The sequence below is a fragment of the Paramormyrops kingsleyae genome, chromosome 6 (assembly GCF_048594095.1).
Source record: "Paramormyrops kingsleyae isolate MSU_618 chromosome 6, PKINGS_0.4, whole genome shotgun sequence".
Lineage (NCBI taxonomy): Eukaryota > Metazoa > Chordata > Actinopteri > Osteoglossiformes > Mormyridae > Paramormyrops > Paramormyrops kingsleyae.
Genome location: NC_132802.1, coordinates 2,216,702 through 2,238,968, shown reverse-complemented (window position 1 = coordinate 2,238,968; position 22,267 = coordinate 2,216,702). Strand labels below are relative to the sequence as shown.

At 51.7% G+C, this 22,267-nt stretch overlaps 1 protein-coding gene across 1 annotated transcript in view; it reads left to right on the top strand.

Annotated features, from left to right (window-relative positions):
- mtor (mechanistic target of rapamycin kinase) overlaps window positions 1-22,267 on the top strand; it is a 72,824-nt gene that overhangs the window by 39,483 nt on the left and 11,074 nt on the right. The window contains exons 29-38 of the mRNA XM_072713367.1: window positions 9,229-9,304; window positions 10,879-11,018; window positions 13,659-13,759; window positions 14,650-14,765; window positions 17,566-17,643; window positions 17,725-17,832; window positions 18,326-18,451; window positions 19,072-19,203; window positions 19,921-20,036; window positions 22,090-22,207. Of these exons, the coding sequence (XP_072569468.1) occupies window positions 9,229-9,304; window positions 10,879-11,018; window positions 13,659-13,759; window positions 14,650-14,765; window positions 17,566-17,643; window positions 17,725-17,832; window positions 18,326-18,451; window positions 19,072-19,203; window positions 19,921-20,036; window positions 22,090-22,207 (1,111 nt within the window). The remainder of the gene's footprint in view (window positions 1-9,228; window positions 9,305-10,878; window positions 11,019-13,658; window positions 13,760-14,649; window positions 14,766-17,565; window positions 17,644-17,724; window positions 17,833-18,325; window positions 18,452-19,071; window positions 19,204-19,920; window positions 20,037-22,089; window positions 22,208-22,267) is intronic.

Genomic DNA, 22,267 nt, shown 5'->3' with positions numbered 1-22,267 from the left:
GGTTTGGGAAGAGTAATCAAATTGCTGTCTTGGATAAAATTGTTCACTATGCTACTTACTCATGCAGGGATGAAGTATTGGTCATCACGTAAAAGCCAAAACAGACATTGGCACGCCATGAAATCTGCCACGGCTTCTCTGCAATCAGTCATGCTCTGAGTAAGAGTCACACAGTGTGACTTGTCCGTCCACCCCGCGCCCTGAGTGATTCACCATGCGCTGGGCCTCCGTCGGGCCTCCGGCCTGCAGACTTCCGGAGGAGCGGCTCCCTTCCCAGGGGCTGTTAACTCCATGTACCGTGGATGTGCTCCAGGCTCTTACCGTTCAGCAGGCCCCAAAAACAGTAGCCGGAATACAAGGGCGAGGCAGTGAGTTCAGGAGAGCGGGATGGCTGTGTATCACGTCTGTGCCCCTTCTCTCGCTCCAGTCGGGTGGTTCTCTGTCTTGTCTAGGAAATCGCACATTGTTTACTTCCATAGAATTGTGTGTGAAAGGGCAGGGGTATGTATATATTACATTTTGTTGACCAAATGTCCCCACAATGTGATTAAAAATCTATTTGGCATTGTGGGGACAGTGTGTGTGTGTGTGTTTTGTGTGTGTGTGCGCTTGTGCGTGCGTGTAAATAATGATTCTCCTACAAAATAAAGCTGAATTTCCTTCTACTCTTCTTGAGTATTTGCGCCTGGAATTGTGGGTAATGGTTCCAATATGAGGTTTGTAGAGAAGGCTTGTAGCTGAAACGTAGCCAGCCGGGGTGAAGAGGCAGAGGGGGGGCGGGGGGCTTGCGTGTCCGACTTGTTTAAAGATGGAGGTTGGCCAAGCCAGCGTGGGCTTCTCCTGTTACTAACAGGCGCTGTCGTCGCTGGCGTGTATGGGGGGGCCGCCTGCGTTTCCCATCAGCGCGCTTCATCGATTTACAATGAGAGCCAGGCGTGGGGTCTGCCGAGCCCAGTGCACCGCCCCCTAATGGCTGCCTCTGTAAACGCAGGAGCTGTGGGTCCCTGAGTACCGGGTGTGAACTGGCAGTAATGATCCTAGAGTCATCCTAGCGAGGCTGAGGGTCACTCGCATTCCAGTGGGGGAACGGTGACCCTCTGGACCAGTTAAGGCTTTTCCCTGTGTCCTTTGACCCAGAAGTGGCAAGTGCCTTCTACACCCACATTCCGTGGACACTTGCCAGTGTGTGTCTGAAGTATTTCTCAAGTTATACGGGGGGGGGGGGGGGCGTCAGCTCCTCGCGGAGGTTTGGCCGGACCGCAGGCTGAGCGTTCCCTGTTGCTGTATTTGCCATCTGCATCACCCTCAGTGTTTGGTGCTTCGTGCTGTATGTAGAAATAGTTCTGTGGGTAGAGTTAGACTTCTATAGGTACGTGTGAAGCAAACGGTGCATCTCTTGGGGAGGATCTGGCTCGGTAATGGTGAAAAGTGTGTCTGCGTTCTTAAGTTCACTTTGGCGTTCATTGGAGTTCGCATCCAGCCAGGCCTTATGCTGCCATGGAGTCATTTTGGGGAGCGTCAGTCTGAAGCTGCCCATTGCCGCCCATTAAATTCAGCTACCGCTGAATAATCAAAACGAAGGACTTCCTGTTTGGCATCTTCTAGAAAATGGTCCTAGAATGTGACCTTATAGCTGCTGTGTAGCTTTGTGTTTCCTCTGTGGTATGATCCTGTGTTGCGTTAGCCAGGGGAATCACGTTTGTGTCAGTCACATGGAAGCCTGACGAGCTCTGTCACCAACGCGGCAGTGAATGGAACGTGTGCTGGGCAAACATGCATATTTGTATTGTGAGGCTGTACCAGTTTTTTGTTGCTTGTGTTTAACGTTTGTCCATTGTGTGCTGGTAGTGATCTGTGTGCCTCATGTTAAACCAAGGCCCGAATGGCATCCGACCTGCCTGCTTGGGTTGGCATGATGACAGAGATCCATCCATCCATCCATTTTCTATACCCACTTGTTCCATGCAGGATCGCACGGGGTTGGAGCTTATGTTGGAAGCTATTGCCGTTCGGCAGGGGACAACCCAGGACAGGCCACCAGCCCATCACAGGGCACTCTCACTACATTTTTAAAACAAAACTGCTTATGGTATTGTTAAAGCTGTTTTTCCTTTTCTCTTCCTGTGTCCCCACTTAAATGAGTCTACCTTTATACGTAGCAGTAGGAATTGCTCATTGTCAAACAGCTTGGTCCTGCTGGTCATTGGATTATATTTTTCTTTAACTTCATGTTCAGCTCTGTCGTCGGACCTAAGTAGCTGATCTGGCTTTTTTCAAGGCTTTTCCCTTTGCCGTTAAAGTCGGTGTGAATCCACCTGGCCAGCTCTGCATTTTTCGCATGAGGACATGTTCAGGGTGGCTGTCTGGGGGCCAGTTATATCCATGGGGGTGGGGCCACGCCACACAGCGACTTCTATGAAATAAAAATGATGCATGAAAAATAGAGTAATGCATTCTTGTTATTTGTGGCAGCATGGGTGGATGCATATTTACTATGGGTCCCCCCCCCGCTGGGGACCTTATTAAGATGCTGGGAAAAGCATTTTGTTATTGCAGACACTTCATAGACCGTGGGACATATTTTTATTTTATTTATTTTCTTCTCTCCATTGTCAGTTGATTATTGATGAAGCAGCACGCCCTCTACAGGGCACCAAAGCGCACCACATGAGGCGACATCCCAGGCTGAACTCTAACATGGGACCTGAGGTCATCAGCTGACATTTTCTGCCTGTCTTATTAACTCCAGTATAAAGCTGGTTGGTACGCTAACGGTGCCATTCACTCGATTGGGAGACTCCCGTTGGGCCTTCCACACTGCCATGGCTCGTGTTGCGGTTCCTTCTGCAGGATGGATTTAAGGTGATGTCAGCAGAACCTTGGATGAGGTGGTCAGGTTTCTGCGTTACGGGGGAATTACAGAGGTACCTCGCTCCATCGTTTTCCCATCGTCCACAGACATGCTTCTTTGGAATGTACCTGGTTCCACGTGGGTCCACCGTAGCTGTTTTATCAGTTGTTTGGATTAGTGGGGGTGATTTCCTGATTCCAGGACCACTGGGAATGAACAGCACAATTTGGTGAAAGCTAAAGACCCCCCCCTCTGCAGAAGCAGAGTCTTTCACCCCCATGAAACATGCGTCCATTTCCTTAGCCCCGATCACATTCTGTTATTTCTTTTCTCCTGAAACCTGCTGAGTCAGATTTTCTGCTCTGGTATTAATTTGATAAAAATTTCTTGAAGAATGCTTCCAGACCTGTTCTACACTGCGGGATGCTGTTTGGAAGCTTGAGGCAGACAGTAGAGCAGATATTCTGGCTGAGTTCCATGTGTACGGCTTGTCGGAGCGGGCATTGGCTTTACGGTACCTAATGATCGATTAAAAATGTTATCAGAAAAAAATCATTTTCCTTTGCTTATAGCTCCAAGGTGCAGAACTTCAAAAGCCTTGTCCTGACGATACCGAAGTATAGGTCAGGGTGTGCCGACCCAGAAGGTTTATGAGTCGTGTGCTTAAATGCACAATCGCCAGGGCCTTTGTTCCTGCACATCTTTCTCCCTGCCGAGGGCATGACCACATCTTCATGCCGATTGAATCTCCCCCCCCCATTCTTCCCCTGCAGTGAGCCTTTCTCAGCGGCGTCAGCGTTCCCTCTCTGCGTCACTTGATATCTCTCCTCAGGACTAAGGAATGGTGGAAAATAAAATAACCCCCAAACCCCAAAGCATGACGCGTCTGACCTGGTCTTCACTTCCCAGTTCCATATGGAGATGACCATCACTTAGTCATCAGTACGAATCAGTGCTGCATGTGGCAGGGCGGAGCCTCAGGTGGCGTGCTGGTTAGGGTTAGGGTTAGGTTTAGGGTTAGGGTGGGACAGGCATGGTTGTAGCTCCACGTATCTACAGGATGTTGCTGTCAGTTATGTCACTTCACTTCAAATGTCAGTTGAAACCTCACGAGGCCCCGGGGCCAAAGGGTCAGCTGACAGACCCCCCCCCCCCCCCCCAGGCATTCCTCCTCCTTCCTGGCTCATTGTATTACCAGCTGATTGCCTCTTTTTCACCCTCTTCTCTCCCCATCCAAGCTGTCATAGCTTTTTCCTGCTTTTTCCAGCTTTTCCGTGATCCTGCTACCTCTCCTGTGCTCTTTCTCCATGTGATATTAACCATTGGTGTTACATAAGGCACATTGATCCACATGCGTCGCCTTCAAAATATGTGCAAGCTGCAGTGTTTCGAGAAGTCTCTGTCTAAAAACACATTGAGTTCCTAAAGCCACAGTGCCTGACCCCCACCGACCCTGGGTGTGTGTCCCAATACACTTTTATTCAGCTTTGTGTTGAAAGGGAAACTTTACTCCGAGTGCATTCCCAATGGACAGTGACAAATGTCCTCTTGTTTTCTTAAATAAACTACTAGTTTGTGAAGTTGAGTACATCTTTGTCCCAGAAAAATGCAGGCATTTTTTCAATATTTAAGTAAATATTAGGCCTAATAACTACTAAGAGTAGAGAATAGCATTTCTTGTCGAAAACTCACTTTTTCGCAGACATGGGAACTCTCATCCTTCGGAGCCGGGTGTGTGCAGCTTCGGGCACCTGCTGTGGTGGGCGTGTGCAGCTTCAGGCACCTTCTGTGGTGGGCGTGTGCAGCTTCAGGCACCTGCTGTGGTGGGCGTGTGCAGCTTCAGGCACCTTCTGTGGTGGGCGTGTGCAGCTTCGGGCACCTGCTGTGGTGGGCGTGTGCAGCTTCGGGCACCTGCTGTGGTGGGCGTGTGCAGCTTCGGGCACCTGCTGTGGTGGGCGTGTGCAGCTTCGGGCACCTGCTGTGGTGGGCGTGTGCAGCTTCGGGCACCTGCTGTGGTGGGCGTGTGCAGCTTCGGGCACCTGCTGTGGTGGGCGTGTGAGGCTTCGGGCACCTTCTGTGGTGGGCGTGTGCAGCTTCGGGCACCTGCTGTGGTGGGCGTGTGCAGCTTCGGGCACCTGCTGTGGTGGGCGTGTGCAGCTTCGGGCACCTGCTGTGGTGGGCGTGTGCAGCTTCGGGCACCTGCTGTGGTGGGCGTGTGCAGCTTCGGGCACCTTCTGTGGTGGGCGTGTGCAGCTTCGGGCACCTGCTGTGGTGGGCGTGTGCAGCTTCGGGCACCTGCTGTGGTGGGTGTGTGCAGCTTCGGGCACCTGCTGTGGTGGGCGAGCTCAGTTCCGGTCGGGGGGGGGCGGGGGGAGGTCCTGGAAAAAAGACTCCTGCTGCTGTAGCTGTGATGCTGTTTCAGTCCATATGTAGGTGATGTAATTTCAGGTCTCCCTCCCCATGTAGAAACACCGATATAAACGGAATTTAATCAGCCTCGCGTTGTCACCTTCGCGGGACAGGATCCATCGCAGGTTCTGGCCAAAGCCGCCTCCCGCAGACTCATTATCACCTTGTCCCATGATCCAGGACACTAATGTAGAGTTTTACTCTCTGCTTCCCCTGGGGGGGGCGTAGATCACATAACTCGCAGTACTCAGATATTTGGGGAATGTCGCATGAGTGCTGACCGGTGTCCTGCTGTGGATATCCACGTGCTGGCCCGGGTCCTAGACACCCAGTGGGAACTCAGTGGCCTTTGAAGGTAAACAGGCCTTCAGTCTGTCCGCCCCCCCCCCCCCCCCCCCCCCCCCCCCGGTTATCGGCAGTCATGCTCACCGCGCAGCATCTGTGCTAATCACGCTCCGTGGAGTAGCCAGACTATCGCCTGAGTGTTATCGGCTGTCCCATGTGGGCGCGAGATGACTGTCTGTTCTCCTGTCAGGAGTTACATCACTGCGCTTGCAGGAAGGCACCGGGAGCCTTTTGGGCTCATTTCTGTGTTTATCTGGCCCCCATTTGGCCCAGCAGGGGGAGAAAGGCCTGCTTTGTTCTGCCAGTTTTAGCCCCCGGATGCATTTTTGTCTGCAGCCTTAGGCCCCCCCTGTTCTTCCTAGAAGAAGGTGGGACGGGAGGCCTGAACCCCTTATCCGCCCGTCACTCTGCTGACTCCTCTTCGCGGATGGGGATGGAATGGGGGGGGGGGGGGGGTCATCTGTGCACCAGCTGAGGCCTCAGTGAGCAGTGCTGGTGTCTTATGGGCCTTTAAATCTCACCATGACCTGTTGGATGATGCCGGGGGGGGGCCGCCGAGGGCGGGGGGCCGCCGGGGGCGGGGGGCCGCCGAGGGCGGGGGGCGGGGGCTGCTGCTAGTGGTGTCCTCTAAGCTCAGAATCTGCACGGCCTTCTCCAGATTTCAGTGCCCCCCCCCCCCCCCCCATGAGAATAATAACATGACAGCCTGCGCAGCTCCTTGTCATTTTTTAAATAAAAACATAATTGACTATATAAAACCCTCCCCCCTGAACTTCATTCCCAAAAAAGGCATTTTTTTTAATGATTCATCAGATGTTTTTTTTTAATGGCAGACATTCGAATTCCTCTACTAGACGCATTTATCTTTTGGATCTGGCCTTTTTTTACGACGCCTTATTTACTTGCTGTCGTTTGGATGTGGTTTTGTCCTACTGCGTCTCTGTGCTTAGGTGCTGTCTTCTCACAGTGGTCCGAGCAGCTAGCAGGCTTGCCTGTTTAGACACCTTATAACATGTCACTTACATGTCCTTAAGCACAAATGGCATAAGGCAGGGGTGGCCAATCTTATCTGCAAAGGGCTGGTTTGTGTGGCGGGTTTTCGCTGCAACTCCGTAATTAGATTACTAATTAGAGGACTGATTGGCTGAAGAGTCCTCACACCTGGGTTTGTCCAGCTGACCTAAAGGTTACCCCAAAAACCTGCACACACACCGGCCCTTTGCGGATAAGATTGGCCACCGCTGGCATAAGGGATGCGTACGTTCATGTGTGTGATGTGTGTGTGTGTGGGTCAGATACACATTACATTGTGGGAACCAAATGTCCCCATAATGTGATAGAATCCTGTTATTTTGACATTGTAGGGACCAATTTTCAGTCCCCAAAAGGGGAAAATCAATTTTATAAAAAGTCCGTGACTGCAATCAAGAAACTAAAAATGCCCAGAGTCTTCTATTTTGTTTGGTTACTTATGATTAAGGTTAGGGCTGGGTAGGGGGTTAAGGTTCTCATTGTTAAGATTAAGGTTTTTCCCATAGAAATGAATGGAGAGTCCCCACAAACATATGAGTATGTGTGTGCGTGCGCGTGCGCGTGCGTGTTCATATCTGCACCCATGTCCCCTTTCCTGTCTGTGTGTGCAACCGCGCAGTCTTGCTCGTAACATCCCAGTTTGTCTGCAGCTGGATGCCATTAAGAAATCCAGATGTGCTAATAAAGGGATGGCGAGTGACTCACAGGTGTTGTTGTTGGGGGGTGGGGGCCTTTATCTCTCTGCAGTCAGGCCCCTCACTGTCTACATCAGATTAAGGAGCAGCAGCCTGCTGGCTAAGACCCCTAAAAAGAAGCCTTGTTCACTTGTGTGTATCGAAAGTGTGACAAGCTTTTCTGCGGATGCCTTTCAGCTCAGTGGTCCTTAGTGACACGGGTTACAACAATATTTTAGGTTCATTCCAGGCTCCTGCTGTCGTGCAACATCCTTGTACGAGGGGGCTTGAGCCTTTCCTGACGACTCGGCCAATCAGTGGCAATGTTCAGGTGTGCCATGTGGTCCAAAGTAGCAAAAAGGATAAGATGCCATTAAACTTGTGCTTTGGTCAAGTTGCATGTGAGGCCTGCTCTGTGTGACCTGTGTGAGGCCTGCTCTCTGTGTGACCTGTGTGAGGCCTGCTCTGTGTGACCTGTGTGAGGCCTGCTCTTTGTGACCTGTGTGAGGCCTGCGCTCTGTGTGACCTGTGTGAGGCCTGCTCTTTGTGACCTGTGTGAGGCCTGCTCTTTGTGACCTGTGTGAGGCCTGCTCTTTGTGACCTGTGTGAGGCCTGCGCTCTGTGTGACCTGTGTGAGGCCTGCGCTCTGTGTGACCTGTGTGAGGCCTGCTCTCTATGTGACCTGTGTGAGGCCTGTGCTCTGTGTGACCTGTGTGAGGCCTGCTCTCTGTGTGACCTGTGTGAGGCCTGCCATCTGTGTGACCTGTGTGAGGCCTGCGCTCTGTGTGACCTGTGTGAGGCCTGCGCTCTGTGTGACCTGTGTGAGGCCTGCGCTCTGTGTGACCTGTGAGAGGCCTGCGCTCTGTGTGACCTGTGTGAGGCCTGCTCTCTTTGTGACCTGTGTGAGGCCTGCTCTCTTTGTGACCTGTGTGAGGCCTGCTCTCTGTGTGACCTGTGTGAGGCCTGCTCTTTGTGACCTGTGTGAGGCCTGCGCTCTGTGTGACCTGTGTGAGGCCTGCGCTCTGTGTGACCTGTGTGAGGCCTGTGCTCTGTGTGACCTGTGTGAGGCCTGTGCTCTGTGTGACCTGTGTGAGGCCTGCTCTCTGTGTGACCTGTGTGAGGCCTGCCATCTGTGTGACCTGTGTGAGGCCTGCGTTCTGTGTGACCTGTGTGAGGCCTGCTCTGTGTGACCTGTGTGAGGCCTGCTCTGTGTGACCTGTGTGAGGCCTGCGCTCTGTGTGACCTGTGTGAGGCCTGCGCTCTGTGTGACCTGTGTGAGGCCTGCTCTGTGTGACCTGTGTGAGGCCTGCGCTCTGTGTGACCTGTGTGAGGCCTGCGCTCTGTGTGACCTGTGTGAGGCCTGCGCTCTGTGTGACCTGTGTGAGGCCTGCGCTCTGTGTGACCTGTGTGAGGCCTGTGCTCTGTGTGACCTGTGTGAGGCCTGCTCTCTGTGTGACCTGTGTGAGGCCTGCCATCTGTGTGACCTGTGTGAGGCCTGCGCTCTGTGTGACCTGTGTGAGGTCTGCGCTCTGTGTGACCTGTGTGAGGTCTGCACTCTGTGTGACCTGTGTGAGGCCTGCTCTCTGTGTGACCTGTGTGAGGCCTGTGCCCTGTGTGACCTGTGTGAGGCCTGCTCTCTGTGTGACCGCAAAGCCCACTACAGCCAGCATACCAGCACTATCCAGTCATCATTTCCCTTCACCACAGCTTATTATCACTCTGTGGAGTTATTAAAAAATCAAGCAAAACCAGCTGCTTTCAAAAGTCATTTTCAGTTTAAACTTTTTTTTTGTCAGGTTTTACAGTTTCCTGTTTCAGTGGTGCAAGTTTTTGATCCAGTTCTTTAACCACTCTGCCCCCTGCTGTTCTTGCAAGGTGTTGCAATGCCTGAAAGTGCTTTCTCTCTCTGTTTTGCAGCATTAATAACAAGCTCCAGCAGCCAGAGGCAGCAGCAGGGGTACTGGAATACGCCATGAAGCACTTTGGCGAGCTGGTGAGGCTCCCCCTCCCCGCACACCGTGCGTTGGCCTAACTGCTTCGAAAGGATCATGTGTGCTAGAGAAGCCGCTAAACGTCCCAGTGAAGTAACCTGCTACTAATGCATGACTCTAAGCAACAGTCACCAAAACAATAAACACCAGCCTAATACAATTACACTACATTTGCATGTAGTTGCTTAGCTAATGCTTTTGTCCAAACTAACTTCTTACATAACTGAACAGCTGGATGCTTTACTGGAATAATTCACATTGAGTAGTTTGCCTATAAGTACACAGCCGGGGGTCTTTATGGGAGCCGATCTTGCAACTATGAGTGTAATGCATTATTAAACAAGCGCCGTATTCATATTTTTCAAGGGTGCCCAATAGCTATCAACAGCACCAGACCCGCACATTAAATCCTCGGTGTGGCTCGTCATTTTGGGAGCCCGGATAAAAGTTTTTTTGTGATGTCGTGTTCATGAGTCCTTGGCCCCCGGACTGGAGAGAGCTGCTGAACACAGGCTCTGTCCTGCCTTTCGGTGACCTATGCAGAGACCTCGGCACATTACGACAGAGGCCAGCTTTGGTTGGGACCACCTCTGCCTGCCTGGTAGATCCTGTGCTTGTTTCCATGTCTTCCCCCATCGTTCCCTTTTTTCACCTGGACTTACCAAAGCGCAGAAGTGCCCCATCAGGGGTGATGGCGCAGAGAGAGGGACAGATGAGTCACATGGCCGGCGAGGTGTGAATGAGTGAGCGCGTTCTGTTTCCGGCACAGTCGTATAAACAGCCAACCGCAGCTGAAGGTTGCCTCCCTCCGTTTCTGCTGCTTGTTTGTCTTTTTCCGCTTCCCCTTCTTCCTCGTTTGATATTCTGCCAGTGTCAGCGTGGCGAGCACTCAGCCTTTCCAGACCCCTTACATCGTGGTGTACAGACCATTGCCCAGGCCCCTCTCCCAGCTATCTTACGTCCCTCAAGGCAAACGGTCAGCCGGGTCCGGCGTCGGTGGGGCCTGGCACTCGACATGAGGTCGCTGCCGTGACATCGTGGTCAGGCAGTCATCTGTGACCGACGTTTCTGTCTGTCAGGCGGTCTGAGAGAGCATCGCGTTTCACTGGTAGATGGAGTAAATTCCCAGGTGGGGGGGGTGGACACGGAACATGCTGGTTCCAGTAACAGGGGGTCAAGAAGAGTGGAGAGTGGAAAATAAAACAGCAGAGTTGTTCTGGTTATGTAACCAATTCAAACATGCAGTTTTTAATACACTACAGGCAGAAGATTTTGTGTACTGTGTCTGTCAGTCTCTGTGTGCCACTCAGGGCAAATGCAGGTTTGCGGATCTGACACACTGACATAGGCCTCACCGTGATGTGTATGCCTCAGTGTGTCCAGCAGGGGGCAGTGGACCGGGGTGGGGGTGAGATCCAGCTGTTCTGGGTCATAACCGTCTGCATTTAGTGGCTCTAGTGCCGATTAGGTAGCAAGCAGCACCTGTAGCAGGTACCCATCCTCTGGTCCTTATAACCTGGCACCGCGGGGACAGCGTCTAGCTTGAAGTGCTCCCTGCGCTCTCTCCCGTGAACAGGAGATCCAGGCCACGTGGTACGAGAAGCTGCACGAGTGGGAGGATGCCCTGGTGGCCTACGACAAGAAAATCGACATAAACAAGGAGGACCCAGAGCTGATCCTGGGCCGCATGCGGTGCCTGGAAGCGCTGGGCGAGTGGTGAGTGCGGCTCAGCGCCTGAGCGTCCGGGCCCAGCTCCCGCAGCCCGGCTAGGTGACTGCGCCGTATGCATGGGGCCGAGGCGGCAACTCAGCATTCTGGCTTAGGTGTGATACCACCATACGCAGAGATTAAATATCATTTCTCATTGGTCAGATGCAACAAGGTAAGAAATAGTATATGAACATCACATATTACGACATAAAATCTACGCATGGACATAAGGCATGACAAAAACGTACAGTAAAAATAAACATTGTTAAAGTGACAGCTTTTCATATGAGACAACTGGGGGAAAATATGTCCTATCTGGCCAGAAATGTTACTGGAAAATCTAAACACAAGACAGCACCCACTGCTTACCCAACCTGGAATCTGTCATTGTTTGACAGTCAGTGATTAATTTTTTTTTTGCTGCCCATCAAATGTGTTCCAGACTGTGGCGTTTGTCTCCAGCGTCTGTTTAATCCTCCGCTCTTTATGTATGAAGATCCTGGGCTGGGGGGGGGTTGGCAGGAGTGAATGGACAGGGTGATTAAGAACAGTGGGAATGAACTGGGACTTGGAGTGGGCGGACAGGTCGCTGGTCTGAATCCGCCGGATCTCCGCTGATGTCATCGCGTTTCCTTAGTGCAATGCACAGATATAATCTGACATCACAGCCCCTTAATGCCCAGACATATACCAAAGAACAAAGAGAAGGGGGCAGATTCCTGTAATTGGCCCTTATTCTCAGACAGAAATAGGGAAATTGAAGTTCCCTGAATTTACCACCATTTGCCCTAAAAGTTGGTTGCAAACTTCAAACAACGTCCAAACAAAAACAAAATCCAACCCATCTCTGACGACAATCTGTCACATACTTTAAACGACGTCGTCCCCTCATTCGTTAGGTGTCGCACCACAACCCTGGAGGGCATAGAATGTTTTCAATGCAGCAGACCCACAAACGGAACGCAAATAAACGTATCGTGGAAAGTGTGTGACATTTTACTGAAGGATATGAAGCTGCTCTCTTTATTAACAGCCGTTGCTGTTTTAATACCAGCAGCGGCACAGACTGGGAAGCCAACAATTTAAACGACACTCAGTTACACACTAACGGAAAACATTACATGTTGATGCCGTTTACTGTTTACAACATAAATGCACAAATACACATATAAATTTACACTATTTAAAGATTTGTGCGATGCAGTACAAAGCGTGCTTGTAGCTGCATAATTAACCCTGCTGACCAACAGCACGGCATGTTTATTTCAGCCAGTCATGGACAGTGGGTGGGATCGAATGAAAAAGTTCCTTCTCGGGGAAACGGTGATCACCGCTAATACGACGACAATTCCATGGATTTTTTTTTAAGTATCCGGCCAGCTTAACACCCGCTGTGCCAATTGTAGAGATCATAGGATTGATGGCCCAGCAGTGCTGGACTCGCTGTTCGTCGGAAGGCAGTGACACCCCCTCCCCTTGTGCGAAAGCGTTTATACGCCTATAAGCCATGCATGAGCTCATCGTCTCTGCTGGGGTTCAGCACCCCCCCCCCCCCCGCAGGCGATACGGCTGTTAAAAATCGAGAGAGGCTGCGATTCTTTTCAGCACTTAACAGAATAATCATACGAAGCCTAAAGAAGCAGCCGTTCCAGTTTGGTTTGATGGCTGTTTTAGGATTTCCAAGTTATAATATTACTGCACATCCGTGCCGCCAAAGGATCCCGTCTGCACTACCTGCAGGACCCTTCAGCGAGATGCTTACTGGCTTTAGCGATGTCTAAAATGTCAAAACAGTGCTTCAGATGTGGCGCCATTTAATACTGTTTGTCAAGGCTTGTGTGGATCTAATAATAATCATGCTGCCCAGCACAGGCAGCAGAGAGACGTGGGCGGCGCTGAGCCCGTCTGCGGGGGGGTTTTGGGAGCTCCCGCGAGGCCCCCGCCGGACAGCAGGAATTCCTCCCTCAGGGCTTTTCAGAATGCTGTCTCCTGTAACATGCTAAAAGCAGATGGAAGGCGAGGGGGGGTTATTGAGAGGCCAGACCGCCGTCAGACCCGCCTATGGATTTCCCATGACAGAGCGGGGGTTCTCTGTGCGTAAGGTGCTGATCTGAGGTATTCTGGTAACGATGGGAAGGTTCCGGTCTTTTCTGGAGTGATGGTGCATTTGAGGGCCCATGTTAAAGCTGGGGCTTCCCTCGTCCCTCCAGCAGACGTGCTGTCATGCTCAGATGCCGACGGTCAGAGCCATGGGGGAGTCTGTGTTTTGTGACCCCCCCCCCCCCCCCCGGGCCTCGTGTCTGGGCCAGGCATCTGGAGAAGCGCTTCACACCCCCACAGCCCCGGCCTCCGCTCCTGTTATGTCATCATAGTAATACGAGCTGATGCTTCTCGACGACCCCCACCCCCGCACGGCCCACATGGTACACGCTGTGCGTATCGTTTCCACGCCAAACTGTTTAAGCTGGAATTTCGGCTATCAGGAAGTGATACGTTTCATCGCTGGTTTAATGGTGTTTGGTGGTCACTGTTATTGACATACCAGGTTAGTCTCACTTTAGACAGCATTAAATATAGAGTTGCTGAGGCTTATGACCGTCTGTCCTTCTTCGGCGAGTTCTGATTGGCTGCTCGTGATTTTCCCAGGGGGCAGCTGCACCAGCAGTGCTGTGAGGAATGGACCCTGGTCAGCGAGGAGACCCAGGCCAAGATGGCGAGGATGGCTGCTGCAGCGGCCTGGGGCCTGGGTGAGGCCACGCTCACTTGTCTGTCTGCTTCTGCAACCACACGACTGCCTTGAATGCCCACGATCGCTACCAATCTGCACGTCCTCTGGTGTGAAGGGGTGAAAGGGACCCCCCCCCCCGGTCGGCTTTCAGAAGCAGAGGAATCATAAACTGGAAAGGCCCTAAAGGCCTGGTGCATGCTGGCTTGCTGTGCCCCCCACCCAAATGACCCAGTGTGTGGTTTAGGCTGATCCTGAAAGATGGGCCCATGCCTGAGGTCACGACCCCCAGACCAAAGTCCTGGGGGCCCCAAGTCACTGCCTATGGGGAAACGTCCAACTGTCCCCAACATCAATGGATATTAATGCATTATGTTTTAGTCCTTGGCTTCAGTGGCACCATTGTCCAGCAGCTGCGTGAGCAGTGAGCTGCAGCGTTTAATCTCCGGGATCGTTGTAATGTCCGAGCAGATTCCCAGCTGCGGGAGAGCAGAGCAGACCAGCGGCCGGAAACAATCAAAGTCTTATAAACACTTAAACTTCTGTTCCTGCTGAAAACTGCGGTGCTCACGCTGCGCACGGACTGCGCATGCTCTCCTGTAGGCTGCGCATGCCAGTTTTTCCCATGAGCAGGCCTGCACTGACGATGATCAGTGGGGACAGCGCCCCATGTGGCGGTCGTCTGAACTCCTGCTGCCCCCCTCACCCCTTTACATATGTCTGTACCCAGGGCTCCAGTGGCAAATATATAAGTCAGTATGGTTTGCAGTGCTGTGTCATTTTAACTAATATACGGTCCAGTATTCACCACAGAGCAATCATAGAGATTTTTTCATTCTTCTTTGCACACGATCCTGTGAGAGCAGGTCACTCATGTAGTTGTTTTACTCTCTAACGATGTCATGTGACCAGGACACTGGGATAGCATGGAGGAGTATACCTGCATGATTCCCAGAGACACGCACGATGGCGCCTTCTACAGGGCTGTGCTGGCACTGCACCAGGACCTCTTCTCTCTGGCACAGCAGGTGAGTGTGCATGCATTTCCGGCCATGTGGCTCCCCCCCCCCCCCCCATATCTCCTCTGCTTGATGAATGAGTGCAGCTGCCACATGAATACATCCAGAGCAGTAGGCGCCTGTCGCTGTAAACAGAAGCGCTTGTCAGCACCTGTGCTGTCTACTCTCTGCACCTTATGCCCTGAGGTACCATAATGGCCGCCCCAGCAGCCAACTCCCCAGGCCGTTCAGCCAGATTCAGTTTAAACAGTGTGTTGGAGTCTGTGGGTTGGATTGTAGTCTCATACCTTCAGGGTTAGGGGTTGAAAGGGTGTGTGTCTGTGTGTCTCTGTGTGTGTGTGTGTCTGTGTGTGTGTGTGTCTGTGTGTGTCTGTGTCTGTGTGTGTGTCTGTGTCTCTGTGTCTGTCTGTGTGTGTGTATGTGTGTCTGTGTCTGTGTGTGTGTTCTCCGTGTGTCTGTGTGTCTGTGTGTGTGTGTGTGTGTGTGTGTGTGTGCTCCCCGTGTGTGTGTGGGCTTCCTTCCGTGATCAAAAGACTTGCGTTTTAGGTGGATTGACATCTTCAAATTATCCTGTGACAGCCTGGCATGTCTTGCTGGAATCAACTGCAGGCTCACCAAACCTTGCACTGGGGAAGCAGTTATGAAAGATGGATCAATGGATGGAAACTAAACAAATGAATGAGATTTTTATGCCAGGGGTTCACAGCGTGATCTGTGAGACGCCTTTATTTTCAGAGTCTGTCAGGGTAGAATATAAATAGAAGCGTGGATGAGGTGCTCGCTGAGAACCCACCTGCCTGTCAGCATTAGCTGCGGCTTCCGGAAGGTCAGCTTTGCTGAGGAGACCTGCTTAACCTGAACTGCTGTGCTGGAACTTCCAGTAAGAATATGCTACTGAGAACAAAAGACCCAGATAATCTATGTCAGGGAGGACATTACACGCTAGGACAGGGTTTGTAATCTACCATTTCAATTAAAAGGACCTGGATATCACTTGGGCACAGAGTTCTTGCTGTGTGCTGATTGGTCAGTCTCCTGTGCATGTGTCACTAATGTTAATGTGAGACAGCCAGAGGAGTCTTTCAATCAAGGAAACAAAGAAGTCAAAGTACAAGAGCTAAACTATTTAGCCAAGCAGAGGAGTCTTTCAGTTTTAAGGTAGCTTGTAAAATCTGAAGTGGCTCAAAGTGTCTCCCTGACATGGACTTTCTGGTCACCATGCAAAAGAAAAGCTCCTCAATCATGATGGTATATTTTCCGGGGGGGTAGAACCCTTTGGTATATTCTGCCAATTGTGATCAACCTGTTGGCCATCAGTGAAATAAAAGCATTATCTATAACTCTTGTGATTGACCTCGATCGCGATTGACTGGTTGGACACCCCTGCTCCGGTCTCATTCCAGGCTGAGTAGAAATGCTTTCGGTTTCAAGACAAGACAGAAGTCGCCTCGAGACCGGACTCGAGTACTACAACACAGGCTGTCAGGCCTTCCCACAGCAGGTTAAAGCACAGCCCCAAGTGTGTCGTGGTGGCTCAGATCCACACTGCTGTGCCGGTTCCTGCACTGTGAGGCTCTGTGCGCAGATTTTGACGTAATGTTTTAAGAATGAGAGAAAGGAGCCAATCTCCTTGAATACTTGCAGAGACCAGATGAGCTGAAGATGGTGGATTGGCAGGGGCTCTGCTTATCCTCTTAAGACTTGCTTTCCCAACCTTCCTAGAGGCCTTTCTGGCTCAGATCTAAACGTGTATGAGTAACGCTTTTGTGTTCAGACTTTGTGGACTCTGTTTACCTCATGCATTCTGATGATAATGACAGTACGGCTTCTTTTGTAGTTTATGCGATTCTAACCTGTGGTTTGGAAGATGTTGTACATGTTAATGCTTCACATACTCCTTGCCATGCCAGTGGCTATCAGATGCTGTGTCTCCTGGTCATCAGCAGTAGACCAAGCTACTGATTAGCTGACTGATGTTATCGAACGTAGGGGTTCTGAAGCAGTCTGCTCTAGCATTCCACCTGCTGCAGAATGATAGAGGTTTGGGGGAGGGGTTGGTTCATTTCCAAAAAAAAACAATATATCTTTAAACCATTAGGAAAAAACGATTAAATTTATAAAATTGCAGATCTGCCAGCATTGCCCCCCCCCTCCAGCCCCCCACCACCCCTGGGCGAGAAGTTGCACTGGTCCATGTAATTGTTGTACGACGTAAACCAGTCCACAGACATTAAAGGGCTGGGAGTCCCTAATGTGACCGATGGCTGAGTGTCTCGCATGGGAGCTGGGCTGATCTGATTGGGAGCTGGGCTGATCTGATTGGGAGCTGGGCTGATCTGATTGGGAGCTGGGCTGATCTGATTGGGAGCTGGGCTGATCTGATGCTTTAGGAATTGCTCTGAAATGGTTGCAGGTTGCAGATCCACAGAGGTGAGGTCTGGGATCAGATTAGTACACAGGGTCATTCAAATTGAGATATGAATTAGGCCACTCTGCAGGGTCATAAAATGAGTGTCACCTCATGTAGGGCCACAGTTTGTGGGTTCCTGATTAATAAATCAGTTCTCAGAATAACAAAAATCAGGGCAAAGACTTGTAGTAGAAATTAGGGAGTTAGATTGTGATTTTTGCCTGGAGGAATGTGTTTTAAGGACAGTTTAAGTGTTAAGTATCTGCACTTTAAGGTTCCGGACTCAGATCTGATGGGATGCAGCCTCCAGCTCACTCTTTAGGGCCTGAGGTTCCAGCAGGAGTCGTACATGCAAAGTGCTTCACTGGGTAACCATCGTATCTCTGTGTCTGATATCAGTGCATCGACAAGGCCAGAGATCTGCTGGATGCGGAGCTGACCGCCATGGCCGGGGAGAGCTACAGTCGGGCGTATGGGGTAAGCCGGTGAGAGAGCCTGTTTCTGTTTGCACTGGCATGGGGCCCCTTGGTCACCTCTTGGTTGCACGTTTGCTTGCAGGCCATGGTGTCCTGCCAGATGCTGTCGGAGCTGGAGGAAGTGATCCAGTACAAGCTGGTCCCAGAACGCCGTGAGATCATCCGAGAGACCTGGTGGGAGAGGCTCCAGGTGAGTGCCGGAGGAGGCCATCTAAGCACGTCTTTGACTAGTGTTTATGGGGGCAGGTCAGGAGGTATTGCTCCTCCCGTTGCCTGGATACCAGAGCAACAGAAGGATGTTTTCCCATCTGCGGGCTCTGCCTCACTTTCACATCTATGACTGCCCTTAAGTTCTCCGAGATCCTAGATTTATGAAGGCAGAAAGTGTGAAGGCCTCAGTGGGCTGATTGATGTTAGTCTGTTGGGCCGTGTGGAGTAGCCCAAAGGCTGGCCTGTGTGTGGCGGGGGGGTTAGTTTGATTTACCAGTAGGTTTGGGTATATGCTCGTCTGAAAGATGTTATCCAGCTTTTAGAATAAGCGTCAATTTTTTATTTTTTAATTTAGCGTCTGTTAGATTTCTATTAGATTGGCATATTCTGCTGCTGTGTTAGTGAATGTGAGTTTAGCACAGCGCTGGGTAAACATGCACGCCGCTCACCCTGTGCCTGACCGCCCCCTGCAGGGCTGCCAGCGCATGGTGGAGGACTGGCAGCGCATCCTCATGGTGCGCTCGCTGGTCATCAGCCCCCACGAGGACATGCGCACCTGGCTGAAGTACGCCAGCCTGTGTGGCAAGAGCGGCCGCCTGGTGAGTCAGCTCGGCGTGATGGAAAGCCGATGAAAATAGAATGGAAATGCATGTTAAGATGTTGAATGGATGCAGGCCTGCGGGGTCTAAATCTGCAATTTAGGTATTATAGGTTTTTTATTCTTCTTTGCAAGCAGGTTTACCTTTCGCTGTGCCATAGTTCTCTCATGCTGTTGTGATGGGGGGGGGATGTGCGGCTGGACTCATGCTTCTAAATGGAGCCGTGCGGCTGTGTGACTTGATCTTGTTTAGACAGGGAGACATGCTTGTTTATGGACGAGCCCAGATTTTTATTTCCTGTGTGTAAATATTATGGAGTGCGATCGTCCTGGTTCCAGTGTGTCAATGGAAACTTGGGCCGTGGCCCTGGTCAGATCTACCAGTAACACATTATCTCACAGTGGGTCCCCGGGCTCCCAGAAAGACGGGCCCATCCTTGGGGGGTCTGCGGTTCACTCCCCCCCCCCTGTCCCTCTCCCCAAGGCATTTAGCTAGTTATTTACACAGGCATCGGAAACGACTTCAGACGGGCTTGTAAAACAAAAAATTAAAAGGGAAGGCAGGATGATGTGGGTGGAATGTTTGGGTGGAACACTTACCTCATCTCCCGCACACGCTAGGCGCTGGCACACAAGACTCTGGTGCTACTCTTGGGCGTGGACCCCTCCAAGCAGCTAGACCACCCTCTGCCCACGGCTCACCCCCACGTCACCTACGCCTACATGAAGTATATGTGGAAGAGCACGCTCAAGGTAGGCCCCTGTGAGCCGCTGCCGATTCGGGGGTGCATGGTTTAGCTTAAAAACATGTGGTTCCAACATTACCGAGGCTTCAGGATGCCCCCCCGCAGAGAGGAGAATGCAAAGATCTCACACATAAGCAGGCGTGGTCTCAGACGGCCCAGACGTCATGGCTGTCATCATCAGAACCCGAGCAGAAGAGTAATGGACACGGTGGTCACAGATCTCTGACTGCAGACGGAGTGCACTGACGATGATGCAAAGCAGTTGTCTTGAGTCTCGAGACGCTGTCAGATTATTAAAACGTGTGGCCCCGCTGGTGCTCTCTCATCACGCGTAACGATCCGGAGAAGCCGGTCAATCTGTCTGGGTCTGCACAACGGCCCCTGGGGGGCCCCACAGGAGAAGCCCACCTGGTCGGTAGAGCTGGATCTCTGAGGTCTGGTCTGCAGGGGAAACATGCGTCTCGCTAACACAGGCCCTGAACACGGGAGGTCGCCTCAGCTGCCCCCTACAGGCCTGCTGAGGTTATGCGGCTCAGCCAGGTGTGCATACTAGCCGTCGGTCCAGAAGGGCTCTGACCCGAAACAGCTGCTGTGAGATGGAACGTGGCACCGACTGTGTGGATTCGCCGTTAGCGCGTGGGGGGTGTGATGTGGTCCGCTGCCCTGTGTGTGCACGGTTTGTAACCTCTCACCCTCATGCACCCCCGCCCCCCCCCGCCCACAGATCGATGCATTCCAACACATGCAGCACTTCGTCCAGAGCATGCAGCAGCAGGCACAGCATGCCGTCGCCGCTGACGACCAGCAACACAAGCAGGAGCTGCACAAGCTCATGGCCCGGTGAGAGGAGCGTCCTGCACCTGGCCACCCTTCATCATCATCATCATCATCATCCTCTTCTTCATCACCGGCGCTGGTGTTTTCACCCCCCATCCCTGTTTGATGCTACTGGGGGGGTAGCAATCACAGTGTCACCCCAGTGCCTTTGTGGTAGTGGTAAAGGCAGACATTCGTGCTGCATGAATGTGTAAGCAAAGCATCATGGGTTCTGATCAACAGCATCGTTATGGGTCAGAAGGGGCTCCTGGTTTCTGTGCTCCTGGTCCGAGATTCACTGCATAAGCATGTCAGGTTTATCGGACCCCAGGTATCAGGTTTTAAAGCAGATTAGTTATGGGCTCTGGCAGGATTCAAGATATTCAAGAAGTATTTATCGTCAATCCATTGATATAAATGTGTACATCTGGGATGAAATATCATCTCCCTATACATTCACAGTATACTGTAACATGCTAGCATGTACACATGTACTAGGCCAGGGATGGCGAACCTGATCCATGGAGGGCCGGTCTGGGTTTTTGGGATGACCTCTATCAGCCAGTAACAGATCCCAGGAGTAGAGTTGAGAACCACTGCTTTATTATTGGCTGATTGAGAGGTCACCCCAAAAACCTGCACCCACAGCAGTTTGCCACCCCTGTACTAAACAGTCTACTTTACATACAACATTCACACAGCGATTAGACAGTATACTACATACTGCACAACACAAAGTGCTAAAGTGACACAAGGACTAGACATGGCAGTGCACGAAAGCAGCACCCAGCCTACAGATAACCGTAATGCTCACCCAGCCAGTCCCCCATAACTTAGCTGCTGTTAACATCAAAGCAGAAGGAGAACTGCAGGTCCATACCCACGTCAGCAGTCATATCCGCTCAGCAGAGGGCGCTATTGAGTGGCCGGGAATGGCACATGACAGCTGCTGCCAGTACTCAGGTCGCTGCAAATCCATTTCCTGGTTTGTGGGTTAGCAGTGTGTGGGCCACCATTGTGGGCACCCTCCCTGACAGCTTACCCTTAAGGCAGTGGCCCCTCTTCAGCCGGCAGCCCAAAAAAGGCCACGCTGGCCAGCCAGTCCTGACCTGGCAAAGTCTCATTGAAGGCTGTGTGTTGGCAGGTGGCTTCCCTCTGCGCTCCAGTGCAGCTTCTGCATGGCTGGGCGCCAGTGGGTTCTGATCCAGCCCTTGGTTCCGGTACTCTGTGTTGCCCAGGCGTTGCTGTGAGGTATTCACTCCTTCAGCAGCCATTATGGTTTTGATACTTGTACCCATTCATTTATCCATATGGTCTAAGTGCCTGGCGGAAGGAGACGGTAGCGCTGCCTGTGGTTTAACTGCTGAATACCCACTGTGCCCGCTGCCGTGCCCGCTGAACACCGGTTACAGGCGGACCGCCGACGTCTCTGACTGCTGGCACAGTCGGGTCACTGTAGGCGGGCCCCGCACACACATGCACACCTGGTTTCCCACAAAACTATTTCCAGAGCATTCCACCGTCGACTAGGAGGGCTTGACTAAGATGGATTCTGACCTTCAGTAACTTATGACATAGTGCCGAGTCGGTTTTATTGTCAATTTAATTCAAACTGTTTACCTTCCTTTAAATCGTCCGGGGTCCACATCTGTAGGCTGTCTAATGACCAGCTTTGAGAAATGGGACTTTTGCGTATAGTAATGGGGATAATGTGCTCTTTGGAGCGGTTCGGGACGCTTCCCAAGGCCAGACATGAAGCCTAAACAGTCTCTTAATTGGCTCGATGAAAGTAAAACGAAGGATGGTTTTAGGGGAATGGAGTTCTGTGACCTGACTGCCATTGTTTTTTTTTTTGTTGGGGGGCAGCCTGTTGAAAAGCCTTAGAATGCTCAGCCTGGTGTTGTTCTCTTAGTGAAACGGTGTGCTGTGTCTTTCAGTCTGAATCGTCCGTAGGTAAAAGCATCAGAGGATACATCTGAAAGCCTTTTCAGGTTTTGTTTTAAATCTGATTGTGATCCTCGAAGGGGGGGGGTGAGCATTTCTAGCTCCCCGATGACTGTATTGCTGCCCCTCCCAGGTGCTTCCTGAAGCTGGGCGAGTGGCAGCTGAGTCTGCAGGGTATCAACGAGAGCACCATCCCCAAAGTGCTGCAGTACTACAGCCATTCCACCGAGCACGACCGCAGCTGGTACAAGGTGAGCTGCAGGGGCCCGGAGCGGGCAGGGGCAGGGGCAGGGGACGGGGGGGGGGGGGCA